An 18,042-nucleotide genomic window follows, 5' to 3' on the forward strand; every position below is an offset into this window, starting at 1 on the left:
TAACATGTTTGTTGCACTAATGTAAGTCTATCCAGGGCATGAACTGTGCCTCAGGACATATATGTCATAATTAAGAGTGAATTTAGATATACAGAATTGCAATGACTTAGGTTTATGACATATAAAATTGTCATTATTACTCATTAGCAAGTATTTATTGTTTAGAGCCATGATACAAACAAAGAGATGTAATTACATATTTAAAACAATGGAGGTATAGTTATTAGTCATTATAGTTATTCATGAAAAACATCTAAAATTTGTCAAACTTGTCAAAATTCTATATTATTTTCAAATTACGTGTGTGCATGACTAGTTTGAAATGTTACTGCAGCTATTTAATTACTATGTAAGTCATCTGTTTCAAGAAACTATGTTTATGCTCCCAACTTCTCAATCTGGGCAACAAAACAATATGCAACCACCTTCCAGTATATGCTGGTAGTGCCTTACCAGGGAATCCAAACACTGGACCAGCTTTGATGACTTTTTCTACAGGTATGGTCTATTTATTTTTCTCAGTCATCCTCATTACATCCAGAGGAACAGAAGGCTACAAACTGAGATGCTGAATTACAACACGCAGCACTCTCATGGGCTCTTTTCAGCATCTTATAGGAACAATGTGGTTCATCACCTGTGTCCTCCTCACCTGTGACATGTGGGTGCTTCAGCAGGAGCAGGAGTGTATATCTTATTGTTGTGCTTGTTGTCTCTGTCCCAGCACCAAACAATTCAGTCACTGTTGATGCTAGGTGTTCATGTGTATTGTTAAACAGTTGATCGTGATTTTCCTAAGAATGTTTGACACAATAATATGTATATTATTGGATCACTGAAATACAAGACATTTACAGTAGTGGACAATTTTATTTTATGGATAACACAGAACCTTAAATGCACAATAGTGATGGAAACTAACATAACATCCCCAAAATTGTAGTTTAATGGTCTATATCTTATTTTCTATACCTATATTTCTTGTTTGTCAAAATTGGATTCCACAGATTATGCATTCATGTGTCTGTATACAATATTGATATTTAAGTGTATAGAAAATGTTTGTCAATGTATTTTTATCTTGTTAAAACATATATGAGGAAGGTTATATGCATGTTATATTTTATTTGGGCAAAACGTGACTCATTTATAAAAAGAAATCCTACTTTGAATAGAACATTGACAAGCACTTGATTCTAATGCTCTATGTCTACTCTGCTATACCAATACTGGAGGGCAAAAGTCTCTTCACACTTGAGTTCTATAGATTCCTGATTTTTTTTTTTTGGTTTTTCAAGACAGAGATTCTCTGTGTAGCCTTGGCTCACATTGTAGACCAGGCTGGCTTTGAACTCACAGGGCTCTACCTGTGTCTGCCTCCCAAGTGCTGGGATTAAAGGCATGCACCTCCACTGCAAGGCAATCCTTGATTTCTTTAAGCATTCATAACTAGATTTCCTTTTATTTTTTAGGAAACATAATTTAATTAATATCAAGGGGAAAATTATTAACATATCTGTCTCATGCCCTTTTGAAAAATTTTCTATTAATAATTTATTAAAATTATTCATGGAGTCATATTCCTGTAGACTCACTACAAAGTTCAAAATGTGTATAGGAGATAAGCAATGATAGCTATCAAGTTTAGATCTACACAGTCAAGATGACCTGGGTCCTTTCCATATGGACATCAACTAGAAACATGGTCTGTGGAATAGGGAAGGATAAATGAACTTTATAAAATGAGGAGACACAGGTGATACATAAAGAGTGAGAACCTCTCATGGCCCTCAGGGAATAACAGAGAGATGAGATGGGGAGTAATGAAATGTATGAATATTAGGAGATGATATTCTACAAGATTGTTAACAAAGTTACAGCTTCAAATGTTCAGGTAGGAGATAATAAAACATCATGGTCATTTGTAGTGATCAACTTCATTATGCTTTCATAGTCTCTAGATGGCCTCCAATGCATCTAAAATTGTATAATCAACACTATTAGAACCAACAACTGTCTCTCTACTGATATCTGCTAAACAAAAACACTCATGTCCCTTTGTAATGCAGCTTAATACCATTTTCTAACCATAAACATGACATTGCTTGTATAAAAATTATCCTCAAATTACTCCAAAATTTACAGTAAAAACTAATTTATTTTCATATGTTAAAAACATGAATATAAACAGAAATTACAAGAGCAGTTGGCCAACATGTAAAGACCCTAATATCAGAATAAGTGCACAGAAGGTAAAAAAAAATCCCAGCAAAGGCAAAAAATGTTCTTTAGAATATCTTAGAAGAAATTCAGAAAAGGAGATATCAATATATGTAGAAAATATCCACAATATTTGAAATACATAGTATCATAAAAGAATATGTCAAGTTAAAACATTAAAAACATTGCACTTTTTTGAAAGGGCAATAAAAGCCATAAGAAAGATCAAGTCATGCCTAAAGGTAGGCCCATCAGAATAACATCTGGTGACATAATTTTTCCTTATGAATTCAGAAGTTTCTAGAATTACATGTTCAGTTTCTGAACAACTCTCAACTCAGAATATTATGCACACTAACATCATCCATTAAAATTGAAGAACTATGATTTTCCCATGATAAAACCAGAATAAGGATTTAATAACAACCAATCGAGCTCTTTAAAAGATACTGGACGTAATGCTTTGGTGGCAGACAAGGATCTAAAGAAACAAATCATTCCAGAGAATAAATAAACAACTCCAGAACTGGTGATTAACTAGATCTATGAAAACACTATGAAATCCTCACAAATGACAGGAATTACTAAATATTTTTCGATATCACTTAGTTAGCCAATATATACATACATAGTGCACTCAGTTACATAAAGAAAATGTTATTATATCTAAAGCCATGAATGAGCCCCATCACAATGATAGTGAGTGACTCCACCACCACATTCTCATCAAATAATAGTCAATTGGACAAAAAGTAAAGAAAGAAACATTATAGCTAAGGACCATCTTAAATCAAATGGTCCTACGAGACATCTAAAAAACATTCCAACCAAGTACTGAAGAAGAAATGTTCTTCTCAGTAGCTAGTACTTAACCTCATATCAGAACACACTATAATTCTCAGAAAATATAAAGAGAAATAAAACTTTGCATTCTCTCAGAGCCACAGTGTAATAAATGTGATTATTAAGAGCAACGGAAAGTATGCACATTCATTTTTTAAAAAACGTAAATAATGTACTACCACACAGAATGACAATTGAGCCAAGGAAGCAATCAAGAAGAAAATTAATCAATTTTTAGAATTGTATCTAGAAAGTCACCCTTACAGTTGAAAGTACTTCTCTCTCTCTCTCTCTCTCTCTCTCTCTCTCTCTCTCTCTCTCTCTCTCCCTCAAATAGCTAATATCATTTTTTAAATTTAATACTTTTATTTTATTACATGTATATAAAACAAACTATGTACAGCAGAGAGAACCATGTGACAATCATGAAAATAATGAGTTCTATACATGTTACATTCATAGTGACTTGGCCATCTGCATTCATCTCATTTGAAGTAAGTGTTTTTCCTGTCTTGTTGGATCTAAATTTCCAAATGAGATTCATTATCTATCCTATCTCAACTCTAATAGCTTAACTTCTTTATCTTTATCTAAAACAATCTTGTCCCCTAACCAGCTAAACTTGGTTGTAAAACTATACTATCTTGTCTTCAATGCTCCTCAGAGACTTGAGAAGGAATAAAATTTAAATTCTTGAGTGAACCAGCAGTGTGGGTTAGTAGCTTCCAAAATGTACAAACTCACTTAAGACAGTTTATTGCCTGACCAGTCCCCCAATACACTTTATAACTTTGGAACCTCATCTTCAACTTTCTGGCCTAATATTTCTGCCATACTTGTTCACAGGGCAGGGACTATTGAGGACTTGCTTACCCTGACTTGGCAGAGTACGGTCGTCCACTCTGCTTGCCTCTAAGTTGCCCATTTTTAGGCAGATTCTGTTTTTGCTCAGAACGAGGACATTTTGCCCAGTGGCTATTTTGCCACCTTTGAATCCATGTCCATGAGGAGGCTCTTTGGTGCTCATCATCTTCTTTGAGGTCAGCTGGGTATTGTCAGGAATTAACTTGTCTTGTTGTTGAAGAAATTTAGGATTGTAAGAACAACTTTAATTGCCATATTCTGTGTGTCTTTGAGGCTTTTGAAGACCTTATTCAACTATTTTACCTCATATATTGATAGAGTCATATCTATCTGTTAGACTTAGGATATACATTCTTGTGTTAAAATCTGCCAAGTGTTTGACATGCCCATGTTTTGCATTAATATACTAAATTCTATAGCAATGACTTAGACATAACTTTCATTATAAGTAACAATTAAGGCCTTGAGTTAAGGAGTAGATTCAATCATCTAGCTATGTTCTATCCTCCCTCTATGTTCCCAAATCTCACTTTCTTTCTTTTCAGCTCCCATTGCCTTGCCTATGTATGCAAGATAAAGGCAAAGAGAGACGTTCCCATATTTCCTCTAATTTTTTCTCTGTATAAGACCAATATTGACTTATGACCACATCCCAATGAGAATAAGCTTTTGTAGATCAAGCAAGCAGACAACAACCTATACAATATCCCCCCTTTGAGGGAATGGGGCATCATTCTCTTAAGGTTTCTTCAGGTTCAACTGGGGCACACAAAACCTTGGAGTGGGCCCCCCAAAATTGGAGGAATGGTTAAGCCATTTAGTGATTGCATTTGTCGTTCAGTGAAATCAAAGAGATAATTATAGTTACAGCAGTGAGAAAAAACTTAATATTGCATAATCAAAGACATGAAAGATATAGACACTTAAAACTATTTTCATTACTGAGAAAAAATGTCTAAGAAGCAGGTTAAAAATTACCTCATGCACAAGTAGTGAGAATTTGAGTAGTTTTAAAACGGAGAAAGTACTCCTCAAAATAATCTAATGAATCACTGCCATATATACTAACATTCTAGTGAGAAAGAAAATCCACAGATTCAAATAAAACTGTGAAGAAAAATATGAACCCTTAAATGTGGAAACCTCCTACACACTACAGCAATGAAAGCATCATGGTGTTGATGCACAGATCAACATCAAGATTTAAAAGATCTTTTATGTGTAGTCATGTACAGACTTGTATACTGGCAAAATGACCTTACACATAAAATAACAACTAAAAAAGTAATCTTCTAGGTGTTAAAATATATACTGTCTGTAGAAATTTTGAGATGTTCTTCAAAAAGCTAAGTATGAAATTACCGCTTGAATCAGAATATCCAGTCTGGAGGTAAGCACACATAAAAGGAAAACACACCATCAAGACACATGTGTACAGATGTTCCTACATGAGTAACTCAGGCTAGATGGTGGTAGAAATAACACAAAGATACATGAATGATGAAGAACTGCATTGTGGTTCTCATCCTTGTGCATGAAGTTTGCTGTAACAGATGGAGAAAGTATGGAACCAAACTGAACTTAGAGGAACATCTAAGAGTTTATGCAAGTGCAAGAAGACAGAAAGTAAAGCCGGGTATAGCAAGGGCAGGTGTAGATGTCAGTGTACTCTGTCAGAGAGACTCAGGAAAGTCTAGAAAGACAGAAATCACTAATAATGTGCAGTTTGTGGAGTGACTGTTAGCTCTGTAATATGTTTTATAAAGTGATATAGTATTTTGAAACTAGATAGCATTAGGAGTAGTATTTGCAAATGCACTTAATACTTCCACAGTGATACAAAATACAGTGATTTTCTCTATATGTCAATTTTGTCTGTTTTTAAAATGGCACAAGTTCCTACAGTTATTGAGTATTTAGTCACTTTTTATACAAATCCCCACTGGTTCTTTGTAGAAACTGATGACATATATTAGAATTCAAATGGAAATGGAAAGGGCCAAGGATGGTCAAACAGTCTGGCAAAAACAAGAATTGAAGTTGAAGAACTTACATTTTCAGTATTTCTAAAGTGTGTCAGGTATGAACACCTTGGAGCACTGGGCCACAAGCAAAGGAGACAAATAGAGATAAAGAGAGTAGAACTGCTTCCCTCCAATAAACATGAATGCTTATAATCAATTGCTTATTTTTAAATGAGTGTGAGACAGAAACTCTATGAATCTGTGTTTTCCTAAAGTACACATTGACAACATTTAACACTGACAGCAAACCCAAATAATACCTATCTCCTACCCCTCTGGGGAGAATTCATTGGAAACTATACTCAGAGTTTCACTTGTTCTACTCACTCTTCCAATGGTATACCTCTTCACGAATGATTCAGTTCCTTTGAAATCCCCTGTAGAGTTTATCAGTACAAGTATGTCAAGATTAGATTTATTCTGTATTAAATCCATATTAGCATATATATATAGGGTACTTAAAATCTATGTAGGTGATCTACAACAGGATGACAATGATGCCTATGTTAATGTTAGGAAGGAATAATTCTTTCCAGAAGATGGAAAGTTCTCCAATGCTTATGGATCAATAGGATGAACATAATAAAAATGTCATCTTTCCAAAAGCAATCTACAGATTCAATGCAATTCCCACCAAAGTGTCAATACAGTTTTTACAAACATTGAAAGAACAATTCTCAAATTCATTTGTAAATTCAAAAAATCCCAGAATAACTAAGAGAATTCTATGCAATAAAAGATCTGGAGGTATTTTCATCCCTGATTTCAAGATGTACTAGAGAAAACAGTAATAAAATATCATAGTACTGGCTTAGAAACAGACAAGTGAAACAATGGAATCAAAATGAAGTCTCAGAAATAAACGTACACACTTATGTACACTTGATTTTTGACAATGAAGTCAATACTATACAAGTGAAATAAGATAACTTGTTCAACAAAGTCTGCTGGTCTAACTGGATGTCTAATTGTAGAACAATGCAAATAGACCTTTATTCAACAAGCTGCACAAGTAATTTCCAAGGACATTAAGACCTCAACATAAAAACAGACACACTGGGCGGAATTCCAAGATGGTGTCGACCAGTATGCACTGTATCTGATCTACTCCGAGAAGACTAGGGATGTGAATGGAGCCACAGACTGCGGGATCTTGAGAAATGTAGGTGAGTGGGGCCCCAAACTCCAGACCACTGGTGGTTCTAACCCTGGGACAAACAACAGCCCAGAGGTGCTAAATGCACTCCCCAAACTCTGGAACGGAATCCACATGGAGCTGCAGCCGGCATATAAAACCCAAACTTGCTGTTTGGGGAGGGGGTTTTCCAGAGCCCCCGGCTGAGAAGTCTCAGGGAATAGGGTGAAACTGCCCTTGGACTCCTCTATCCACACCATGCCAAACTGTGGAGGTCACCCGCCTGGGCCGAGTGGAAATACAGGTGGCGGGACTCACCAAAAACAGCTAGAGTGGGTGTGCAGCTCGTGGACTGTCCTGGGCCCAATCTGAAGCCAGACACAGTGGACTGACCCTGCAAACAGGGGCAGTAAGAAACCAGCTTCGACTGCTCCCACAGGCCCAGCGGGACCTCCTACAATATCGGGACGTGGTTCATGCTTGCAGTGTCTAATTGCTGACCTAAAGCGATCTTGGAGTGTCTTGGCTTACACCGGCAGAAAGAGAACATACCTGGGATTCCTGCCAGCAGTCTGAATCCATATTGTCTCCAGCCACCCGGCCACCAGGCACTGAGCCGGCACTCCCCAAAAGACAGAACCTAGCTGTGTCAACTCTCGCAGGCACAGCAGGACCTCCCAAGATATTGGGAGATGTGGGTCATGCTTGCAATGTCAAATTGTGGACCTAGAGAGATCTGTGAGCATCCCGGCTTACAGGGGCATGGAAATTGCTGCCTCCTTGAATAAAGCCAGTGGCCTGAAACCGTATTCTCAGGCCCGCCAGCAACTGACCCTGAACTCTTCAACAGACAGAAACTAGTTGGGTCAGCTCCTGCAGACCTGGCAAGAACCCCCAAATTCCTGGGAGATGCTGGACACTCCTACAGAGTATAGAGGAAGAGCTAAAAGACAGCTACAATCCAGAAGATCTGATCCACCTGAGGTCTTGGCTACAAAGCGACAGGAAGGATAGGCAGCTGGGATCAACCTACACAACCAGAGCATTTGTGTGCTGACCTTATTCTAGATTCCAAAACTGCTGATTGGAATTACAGCAGTAAGGTTAAAGGGCCCAAACAGAAACCTACTTTGCCTGACTCAGCCTGGAGCCTATGGTGTAGAGAAAAATCTCCAGGAGTAGAAACCGGATCACCTGCCTGTTCCAGGGAAATACTCCTTGATCCCCAAAGGCAAGGGCACCTGACCTGTAATCAATCATAAACTATCCACTCTCAACCAGGGAAGGTCACTACAAACTACCTCCCAACATCAGAGTCACCAAAATAACAAGAGGACAGTGAAATAATGCTAACAAAAACCAAAACAGTTTGGCATCTCCAGATCCCAGCAATCCCAATGAAAACAACCGGGAGAACCCAACAACAATTGATATACAAGAAAATGACCTCAAGTCCTTAGTAAGGAACTCATATGCATTTCCTTCTTCAAATTGGGGAAATTTTCTTCTATGATTCTGTTGAAGATATTTTCTGGGCTGTGGAGTCAGTTGTCAACTCTTTCCTCAATACCTGTTATTCTCACGTTTCGTCTTTTCATGGTGTCCTTGATTTCTTGGATGTTCTGTGTCAGGAACTTTTCAGATTTAGCTTTTTCTTTGGTGATTGTTTTGAGTTCTATGAATGTATCATCAAGTCTCGATATTCGTTCCACCATTTCTTGCATTCTGTTAGATGACTTCACCTCTGAGATGCTTGATTTCTTTTCTGATGCCTCTTGACCATGTTTTTCGTCTGTGTGTTCCTTTATCATAGCTTCCATTTTTATCTTCAGGTCTTGAACTGTTTTAATGATTTTCTTCAATGGGTTATTTGTATTTTTCTGAAATTCTTCAAGTGCCTCTTTATATGACTCTTAAAAATTCAGCCCTCTTGTTTGCCTCCTCCTGCAGTTGTTTACAGATTTTATTTGTTTCTTACATAATCATACCCAGAAGATGCACTACCACACAACAGGGACATATGCTCAACCATGTTCATAGCTGCCTTATTCATAATAGCCAGAACATGGAAACAACCTACGTGTCCCTCAGTAGAAGAATGGATAAGGAAACTGTGGAACATCTACACTATGGAATACTACTCAGCTATTAAAAACAAGGAATTTCTGAAATTTGTGGACAAATGGATTGAACTAGAAATTATCATAGTGAGTGAGTTCACACAGAAGCAAAAAGAGCTAAATGGTATATACTCATATCGAGACACTAGTCCAAGGTGTATGACCCCATGAAAAACTACCTACCAAGAAAGTGGGTCAGAGGGGAGGACACCCTAATGAGACTTTAGGTGTGACAAGCCTGGGATAATGAGGAAATAGAAGGGTACAGTGGGTCCTGGAAAACTACAGGCGGGTCTGGGTCCTGGGATCCTCTGCAAACTATGGCAACAGCCAAAAAAATATAGGCAGTAAACTTTGAACCCCTACCCAGACTAGCCAATGGACAGGACATTCTCCACCATTAAGTGGAGAAGGAGATCTGACTTTCACACAAACTCTGGTGCCCCATATTTGACCATGTCCCTTGGATGGAGATGCCTGGTGGCACTCAGAGGAAGGATAATAGGTCACCAAGGAGAGACTGATACCCTATGAACATATACAGGGGGAGGAGGTCCCCCTCAGTCACAGACATAGGGGAGGGGAGTAGGGGGGAAGTGGGAGGGATGGAGGAATGGGAGGATACAAGGGATGGGCTAACAACTGAGATGTAATATGAATAAATTTAAAAAAATAAAAATAAAAATAAAAGAAAATCTAAGGGAAATGGACAACTTTCTCAACTGAATCCATTTGCCAATATTGAATCAAGATCAGATAAACAAATTAAATAGCCCTATTTCGCCTATAGAAATAGAAGCAATCATTGATAGTCTTCCAACCTAAAATAGCCCAGGGCCAGATGGCTTCAGCACAGAGTTTTACCAGTCCTTCAAAGAGAAGCTAATACCAATATTATTCAAGCTACTCCAAAAGATAGAAGTGGATGGAACATTACCAAATTCCTTCTATGAGGCCACAGTCACATTGATACCTAAACTCCACAAAGACCCAACAGAAAACGAGAATTTCAGATCAGTTTCTCTTATGAACAGTGATGCAAAAATACTCAATAAAATACTCGCAAAACGAATACAACAGCATATCAAAGGCATCATTCACCATGACCAGGTAGGCTTCATTCCAAGCACCCAGGGATGGTTTAACATAGGGAAATCCATCAATGTAATCCACCATATAAACAAATTGAAAGAAAAAACTACATAGTCATCTCCTTAGATGCAGAAAAAGCATTTGACAAAATCCAACATCTTTTCATGTTTAAAGTTTTGGAGAGATCATGAATACAAGGCACTTATATAAACACAATAAAGGCTATATACAGCAAACCAATACTCAACATTAAATTAAATGGAGAGATACTCAAAGAAATTCCTCTAAAATAGGGTCTAGCCAGAGCAATAAGACAACCAAAGGAGATCAAGGGGATCCAAATGGGAAAGGAATAAGTCAAGTTTTCCCTATTTGCAGATGATATGATGGTATACATAACTGACCCCCAAAAATTCCACCCTAGAACTCCTATATCTGATAAACACCTTCAATAAAGTGGCAGGACACAAAATTAACTTAAAAAAAAGTCAGTAGCTTTTCTATATGCAAATGACAAATAGCAGAGGAAGAAATTAGGAAAATTACTCCCTTCACGATAGCCACAAGCAATATAAAATATCTAGGAGTAACCCTAACCAAGCAAGTGAAGGACTTGTTTGAAAAAAACTTTAAATCTCTGAAAAAAGAGATTGAAGATGACATCAGAAGATGGAAGGATCTACCTTGTTTGTGGAACAGGAGAATTAGCATAGTAAAAATGGCCATCTTACCAAAAGCAATTTACAGATTCAATGCAATCCCTATCAAAATACCTACAAAATATTTTGAAGATATTGAAAGATCAATTCTCAATTACATATGGAGAAATAAAAAGCCCAGAATAGCAAAAACAATCTTATACAATAAAAGACCCTCGGGAGGAATCTCCATACCTGATCTCAAGCTGTACCTCATGAGGCTGAGAAGCTTCTGTAAGGCAGGTGACACTGTCAACAAAACAAAGCGACAGCCTATAGACTGGGAAAAGATCTTCACCAACCCTACATCTGACAAGGGTCTAATATCCAAAATATATAAAGAACTCAAGAAATTAAATGCCACCAAACCAAATAACCCAATTGAAAAATGGGGTTCAGAATTAAACAGAGAATTCTCAACAGAAGAATATCAAAGGACTGAGAAACACTTAAAGAGATGCTGAACCTCCTTAATCATCAGAGAAATGCAAATCAAAATGACACTGAGATTCCATCTTACACCCATCAGAGTGACTAAAATCAAAAATTCAACTGACACCACAGGCTGGCGAGGATGTGGAGAGAGGAACACTCATCCATTGCTGGTGGGAATGCAAACTAGTACAACCACTTTGGAAATCTATCTGCCACTTTCTCAGAAAAATGGGAATATGGTTTCCTCAAGACCCAGCTATTCCACTCCTTGGAATATACCCAGAAAATGCTCTACCATACAAGAGGGACATATGCTCAACCATGTTCATAATTGCCTTATTCATAATAGCCAGAACATGGAAACAGCCTAAGTGTCCCTCAGCAGAAGAATGGATAAAGAAACTGTGGTACACTTATGCTATGGAATACTACTCAGCTATTAAAAACAAGGAATTCCAGAATTTGTGGACAAATGCATTAAGCTAGAAATGATCATAATGAGTAGTTCACCCAGAATTAAAAAGAGTTAAATGGTATATACTCACTTATATTGAGACACTACTCCATGGGGTACGTCCCATGAGAAAGTTTACTTACCAGGAAAGTGGGTCAGAAGGGAAGATATCCTATTGAGACTTTAGGTGAGAGAAGAGTGGGAGAATGAAAAAATAGATGGACCTAGGGAGTCCTGGAAACGTACAAGAGGATCTTTATGACAGGCATATCTGGGTCCTGGGGTCCTCCTCAAACTATAGCACCAGCCAAGGATAATATAGGCAGTAAATTTTGATCCCCTACCCAGACTAGCCGATGGACAGGACGTTCTCCACCGTTGAGTGGAGAATGAGATCTGATTTTACACGAACTCTGGTGCCCCATTTCTGACCACATCTTCTGGATGGGGAGGCTGGGCGGCACTCAGAGGAAGTATAGCAAGTTACCAAGAAGAGACTCGGTACCTTAAGAGCGCATATAGGGGGAGGAGGTCCCCCTCAGTCACAGACATAGGGGAGGGAAGTAGGGGGGGAAGCGGGAGAGAGGGAGGAATAGGAGGATACAAGGCTTGGGCTAACAACTGAGGTGAAATATGAATAAATTAATAAAAAATAAGTAAATTTTAAAAAGAATGGCTATGGCATTAACAAGATGAGGAACAATGAGAATGATCTGAAGCAACAAATAAAATGGATTAAAATTTATTTTAAGTATAACAATCTGTATCAGATGTTGAGGCTTCAGTAAAGGAGTAAACTGAGTCAACAAGTAAAAGAGAATTTTACTATGCATGGGAACATAATGTTGGACAAAAGTGAAACTTTGAAACAAGACATAGTTGGCACGGAGGGAGGAAGGAATAGAAGGATACAAGGGATGGGATAAAAATTGAGATGTAATATGAATAAATTAATAAAATATATTTTAAAAAGAAAAAAAACAGACACACTAAACTGTTAGAAGAAAAAGTGAGGAAGAGCCTTGAGCTCGTAGGTACAGGAGACAACATCAAAAGGAGACTGATGGAGCCAACTAATCTGGGTGGAGGAGGAGGGTGCTGCAGGGACTGATGCACCAACCAAAGACCAAGCATGATGAAGACCTAGATACCCTCCTTACATGTAGTAAATGGTAGCACAGTCTCTGTGTGGGTTCCATAATATGGGAATTAGCGACTATTTCTGACACAGACTCTGGTGTCCACATGTTGATCACTTCCTCATGGCAGGGAGGCCTTGCCATAAAACACAGAGGAAGAAGATATAGGCATTCCAGGTGCGACTTGAGTGGCTGAGGTCAGATATTAAGAGAGGAGTGCTCCTCTATCTGAGGATTAAGGGATGGAGTGAGGGAATATGAGTGACCCAGGGTGGGACCAATAAGTGACAAGGGATGGGCCCTGAATTGGAATATAAAGACAACAACAAAAAGTATAGGACAATTTATGATTTATGACTAATTGGAATTTGTTCCACCTTATCTACCTATTGTGTTGTCTTTATAGTCACTAGGTTGTTTCACACTTATTTTTGTTTGTAATTTAAACACTAGGACCAATGTGCTCAATAAACAAATTTGTTCTCTTTCTTCTAGGCATACTCAAAGAACATAATAAATACTAAATTGTCTTTCAAATTATTTTTGCATTATTTTAAACATCATTGGCAACTTAGTAAGTATTCAGTGAACTATAAAAACCTTGATCAATTCAGTAATTATATTAAGTTATTTTAACTCTTTACCTGTCTTCCTTTAATTAGGAAATAATCAATAAAGTCCCGCAGATTTGTGACATCCAGTGATTCTTCATGTTCTTTTATTTTCTCCAAAATGTAACTTTTTATATAAGTATAATTTTTAAAAAATATGTGATGACTTCCTGGACAAAAATTAAGCAGAACAGGAAATATATTGCAAACCTGCAAGAAAATGCAAGAATTTCCTATATTGTAGTGAATTATTTAAATTAATTTATAACATATCATTTGACTGCTTTGACTAATAGATTAAGTTATGTATGAAATTTATCTTAAGGAGATGGTATCTGTATATTCTAATAGAAGTAATTGAGGGTGAAATTTCTGCACAAATGATCAAAGATCATAGTAATTTTCCACACTTACATATCTCTTAAGTATAAACTAAATTCATGTCAGTTCTTTGGTAGCGCAAATATAGTCTGTTCTACCATGCTGAAATAGCATGTTATGTAAATTATTTACACTCGCACTGTAAGCGGACAGTAGAAGTTAAGATGGTTGTTTGACCAAATTTACATAAGAAATTTAGTCCCTGAAGATTTTATTCCTAGGAAACCGTTTTCTACACAAAACAGGATGTTCCCTGAAATAAATTGCACATGAAACCACTGGGAATTTCTCCTGCACTCATTCTTTATGCAGTGTACATGAAAGGGTAGTTCAGCCTAAGACAGTTCTGGGAAGATGTTTATGATTCACACAAAATGAGATCATTCACCTTGTCACTTCTTCCAGTTTCTCTGTCACCTAGGAATCTATCCGATGAACCAAACCACTCCAACAACTGAGTATTTGCTGGATGCTTTCATTAACATATATATTCTTTTACCTTTAAGAGAATAGTCTAAGACTTCTTCCTGGTAATATGATGAGGATGTGTGCACTTTTTAAAATGAGCCCTCAACATTTGCATACTACAAAGTTGTTCTGAGTTTCTAGAAGTAAATACACTACTTTATAAAAAGAACCCTGTGGACATTAATGGTGAGATCAATAGATAGGAAGCTATCAGGTTGATGTTATCCTGGCATTTGCCATTCTTGGTTTGATTTGAAGAGGAAAAGGTTTAGTGCTCCCTCCAAATATTTTTCCAACACATGTTAGTCAGGACTGTGAGGTCTGGTCACCTCACTGCTTGGTCCCTGTTCCATTTGACCTGTGAGAAAGAAAGAACACAGAGTGTTTTCAGAAAGAATGCATTGTGACTTCACCTGCAACCAGGGTGAGCTCAGAATATGGACGTTCTCATTCAGTCTTTTTATCAAGTTAAGGAAATCCTCATCTTTATAATCAAAACGATTCTGGAATATAATGGAGCAGATGACATTGCAGGGAGCACAGCCCAGGATAAAGGTGGGATCACAGGGTGAGCCTGAGGAATTGGAAAAAATTGTAAAATGCTTTGCCCTTTTTAACATGGTAAGGTACTTTAGCAGTTTTAAGTTACACTTGTGCTAAGGAGGAGAAATGCATTGCAGCCTTAACATGAGACCAATAAATCTCATTAGAAAAAATGCTTAGAAGAGGATAGGAACAACATGATGCACACACCTGTACCTAGATTCAGGAAGTAAAAGTGAGATTCTCAAGCTACACTCACCATTGGTTTTCCTCAGTTCCTCCACGAGGCACTGAGCTTCCTCTTGAACACGGTCCTCAATGCTCCTTTTCCCCATGCCCAAATTCCGCAGAGTCATGAGTGAAAGGCGCCTCGTGTTCCTCCATTCATTGCCATTGCTAAATATAATGCCTGAAATAAAGGGAACAGACAATAGAGAGTATATCCCAGAGATGGCATAAGAAGATGCACTCATAAAGTCTCAAAGTATGCCTACAGAACAAGCCTAGCCTCTGCTTTCCACCCTACAACTGCTTATGGATACTGTCCAGCTGACACATAAGCTCATGCACACTTACCCATGCCCTTAGAAACCTTTTCAAACACTGGAATCCTTCCTCTTCCAGAAAATTCCTCCCCATGATCAATCAGAGCTTCTTTCACTGCCTCAAAGCCATACAACACCACAGTGGGCTGCCTACCCAAATACAGAGTGAACACAGGGCCATAGGCTTTTGAGAACTAGAAACAGAAAGAAAAATATAAATTTTAGAAGGAAGATGACCTTATACTCAATGATATTAAACAGTTTTAATCTGATAATATTATTGGGTTACACAATTTTTATTCAAATAATTCAATTTTAAGTGCATATACGCTAAAATTTGAGGATAATTACATGTGAATGACCTATAGGAATTCACTAAGGGGACTGACACACAGATCACAATAAAATTCAATACCACACTAAGATATTTAGGAGACCTCTGGTCTAATCTAATAAAGAAACTGCAGGAAGGGAATCCTATCTTCATTCCTAGGCCCCTATTGCATACAAGTAAAGACTCTAAATTAGTCCTCTGTTTATTCACTATTGGATGCTTGATCATCACTCTCATGCACATTTTATACTGAAATAGAGATGAAGAGTCATATGACTGCTGCAGGATAAGATATGAATCTCCTCCTGTGAAAACTATGGAGACCCCCCAATGAAGAAAAAAAATCTATAATCTACATTCACCACACATTAATGCATCCATTTTTTGTTAATTGTTACAAAACGACAGAGAGCACACATCATACCAGCTGCACCACAGATGCAGCATTTGTGGAAAATACATCACCATGAAGCAATCTTGGATCAAGGGACAGGCTTTGTGGGTAATAAGCGTGGGAATCTACCATATCTGGTCTTACACAGTGTTTATTGCTTTCCATTCCAGTGTGAGCTCATGCCCATAGGTTTTACTTCATACTAGGCACAAGTTAGCGCTTCAGAGTTGAGCATCAAATAACAAGGCATGTCTAAAATTATGAAATATTGAATGGAATATTCCTCACTCTTTATCTACAGCCAAATAATGAAAAATTGTTGTGAAATAAGGATTTGAAGAAGCATAACTTTAAATTTCTCTGATTATATTTATAAAATTCAGTGACCTAGTTGTCCTTCCACCTGAAACCTAGATCATTACTAATTTCCTGACCAGGACTAGAGGCAAAAGGCCGAAAAGACATACAATGTTACAGTTTTTTACTTTATTAACTTTTATAAACAGTATTTTCTCCGGTGATAGAATTTTGTTGAAAACACTGTGACTAATGTCTCCATTAGTAAAAGTACTAGAGAGGCCTAAAGCATACTTACCTTGGTGAAGGATTGGTAAATATCCTTCACATCTATCTGGAGGATGTTGCCAATAATTGGGAGAGGAGTGGGTCCAGGAGGGAGCTTCCTTCTCTCAGAGCTCTGTTTCCAGAGTGAGAGGAGAAGCAGACAGGACAGAGTGAGGACCAAGACCGTGAGTAGATCCATGGAGACACTTCTTCCTGACACAGCTGTGAGCAGGCATCACAGAGCTTTTATAATGCAGCTACAGAATCAACATGTTGTACTTTGGGGCATCATTGACCAATCAACCTGGCACTCTAATTCTCTGCCAAGTAGACTTTGTTCCAATGATAAGACAAACAAGTACTTTATGCCTTTTGCCTTTACGTCATGTCTGTTTTGTCAAGAAATTGGTGTGCTTTATCTGTTTTTGAGTATTTCACTTCCAGAGTTATTCAATTTTTCTCTTTGGGATCTTAATATACAGAGAATTCTCTTTCTCCTAGTATTTTCACTTTGGTGTTGTGAACTGTGTTTGCCAGCTCTAAACTTCTTTCTGGTTTGATCCTACTTAGGCATTTCATATTCTTGATTATTTTTTGAAATTTATATCCCCATCACAACTTCCTCACCATCCTTCTCTCCCAGTCTCTCAGTCTCCAATCCAATCCTTCCATGTATCCCTCCCTTTCCTCTCTGAGATGAGGAGGCCTCCCATATATATTCACCAGCTTTGCAGGTCACATCAGAGTAGGACTAGGCACATCTTCTCTTATTGAGGATAGAATAGGCAGCATAGTGAGGGGAAAGGAATCGAAAGGTAGGTAACAGAGTCCAGCCTTTCTCCTGCTGTTAGTGGCCCTATGTTAAGAACAAGCTACATCTCTTTAATATATGTATAGTACCTACCAAAGAATGCTCTTTGGTTGGTGGATAAGACTCTTGTGGCCCAGGTTAATTGATTCCATAGGTTTTCTTGTGGTGACTTCTCTGTATTCTTCAATCCATCCTCCCTCTCTTCCATAAGATTTTTCCGAGCTCTGCTGAATGTTTAGTTGTGGAAACCAGAAAAATTTCCAACCCCTATATTTATAGATCTTGATGCTGAAGTAACGAAACTCTAATTTAATGGTTATAATTTATGTAACTTCTCAAGATCTTATTGTACATCAAAATCATGGTA

General features: G+C 37.7%; 1 protein-coding gene across 5 annotated transcripts in view; it reads right to left on the minus strand.

Moving 5' to 3' along the window:
* The window catches only part of LOC311582192 (cytochrome P450 2C37-like), a 32,556-nt gene extending 15,485 nt beyond the window's left edge, over positions 1 to 17,071 (minus strand). Inside the window, exons 1-6 of one of the 5 annotated variants that reach the window (XM_084755069.1) lie at positions 16,896 to 17,071; positions 15,604 to 15,766; positions 15,287 to 15,436; positions 14,814 to 14,842; positions 13,669 to 13,845; positions 653 to 794 (exon numbers count right to left, since the gene is read on the minus strand). In XM_084755069.1, the coding sequence (XP_084611195.1) occupies positions 653 to 794; positions 13,669 to 13,845; positions 14,814 to 14,842; positions 15,287 to 15,436; positions 15,604 to 15,766; positions 16,896 to 17,063 (829 nt within the window). In that variant the 5' untranslated portion in view covers positions 17,064 to 17,071. Of the gene's footprint in view, positions 1 to 652; positions 795 to 13,668; positions 13,846 to 14,813; positions 14,843 to 14,897; positions 15,059 to 15,286; positions 15,437 to 15,603; positions 15,767 to 16,895 lie in introns of those variants that run through there. The other 4 variants (XM_084755068.1, XR_014774033.1, XR_014774032.1 and 1 more) reach the window with 4 other exon arrangements.
* Between the last annotated feature and the right edge of the window lie 971 nt (positions 17,072 to 18,042).

This window comes from Acomys minous (assembly GCF_964271855.1).
Source record: "Acomys minous genome assembly, chromosome: 2".
NCBI lineage: Eukaryota > Metazoa > Chordata > Mammalia > Rodentia > Muridae > Acomys > Acomys minous.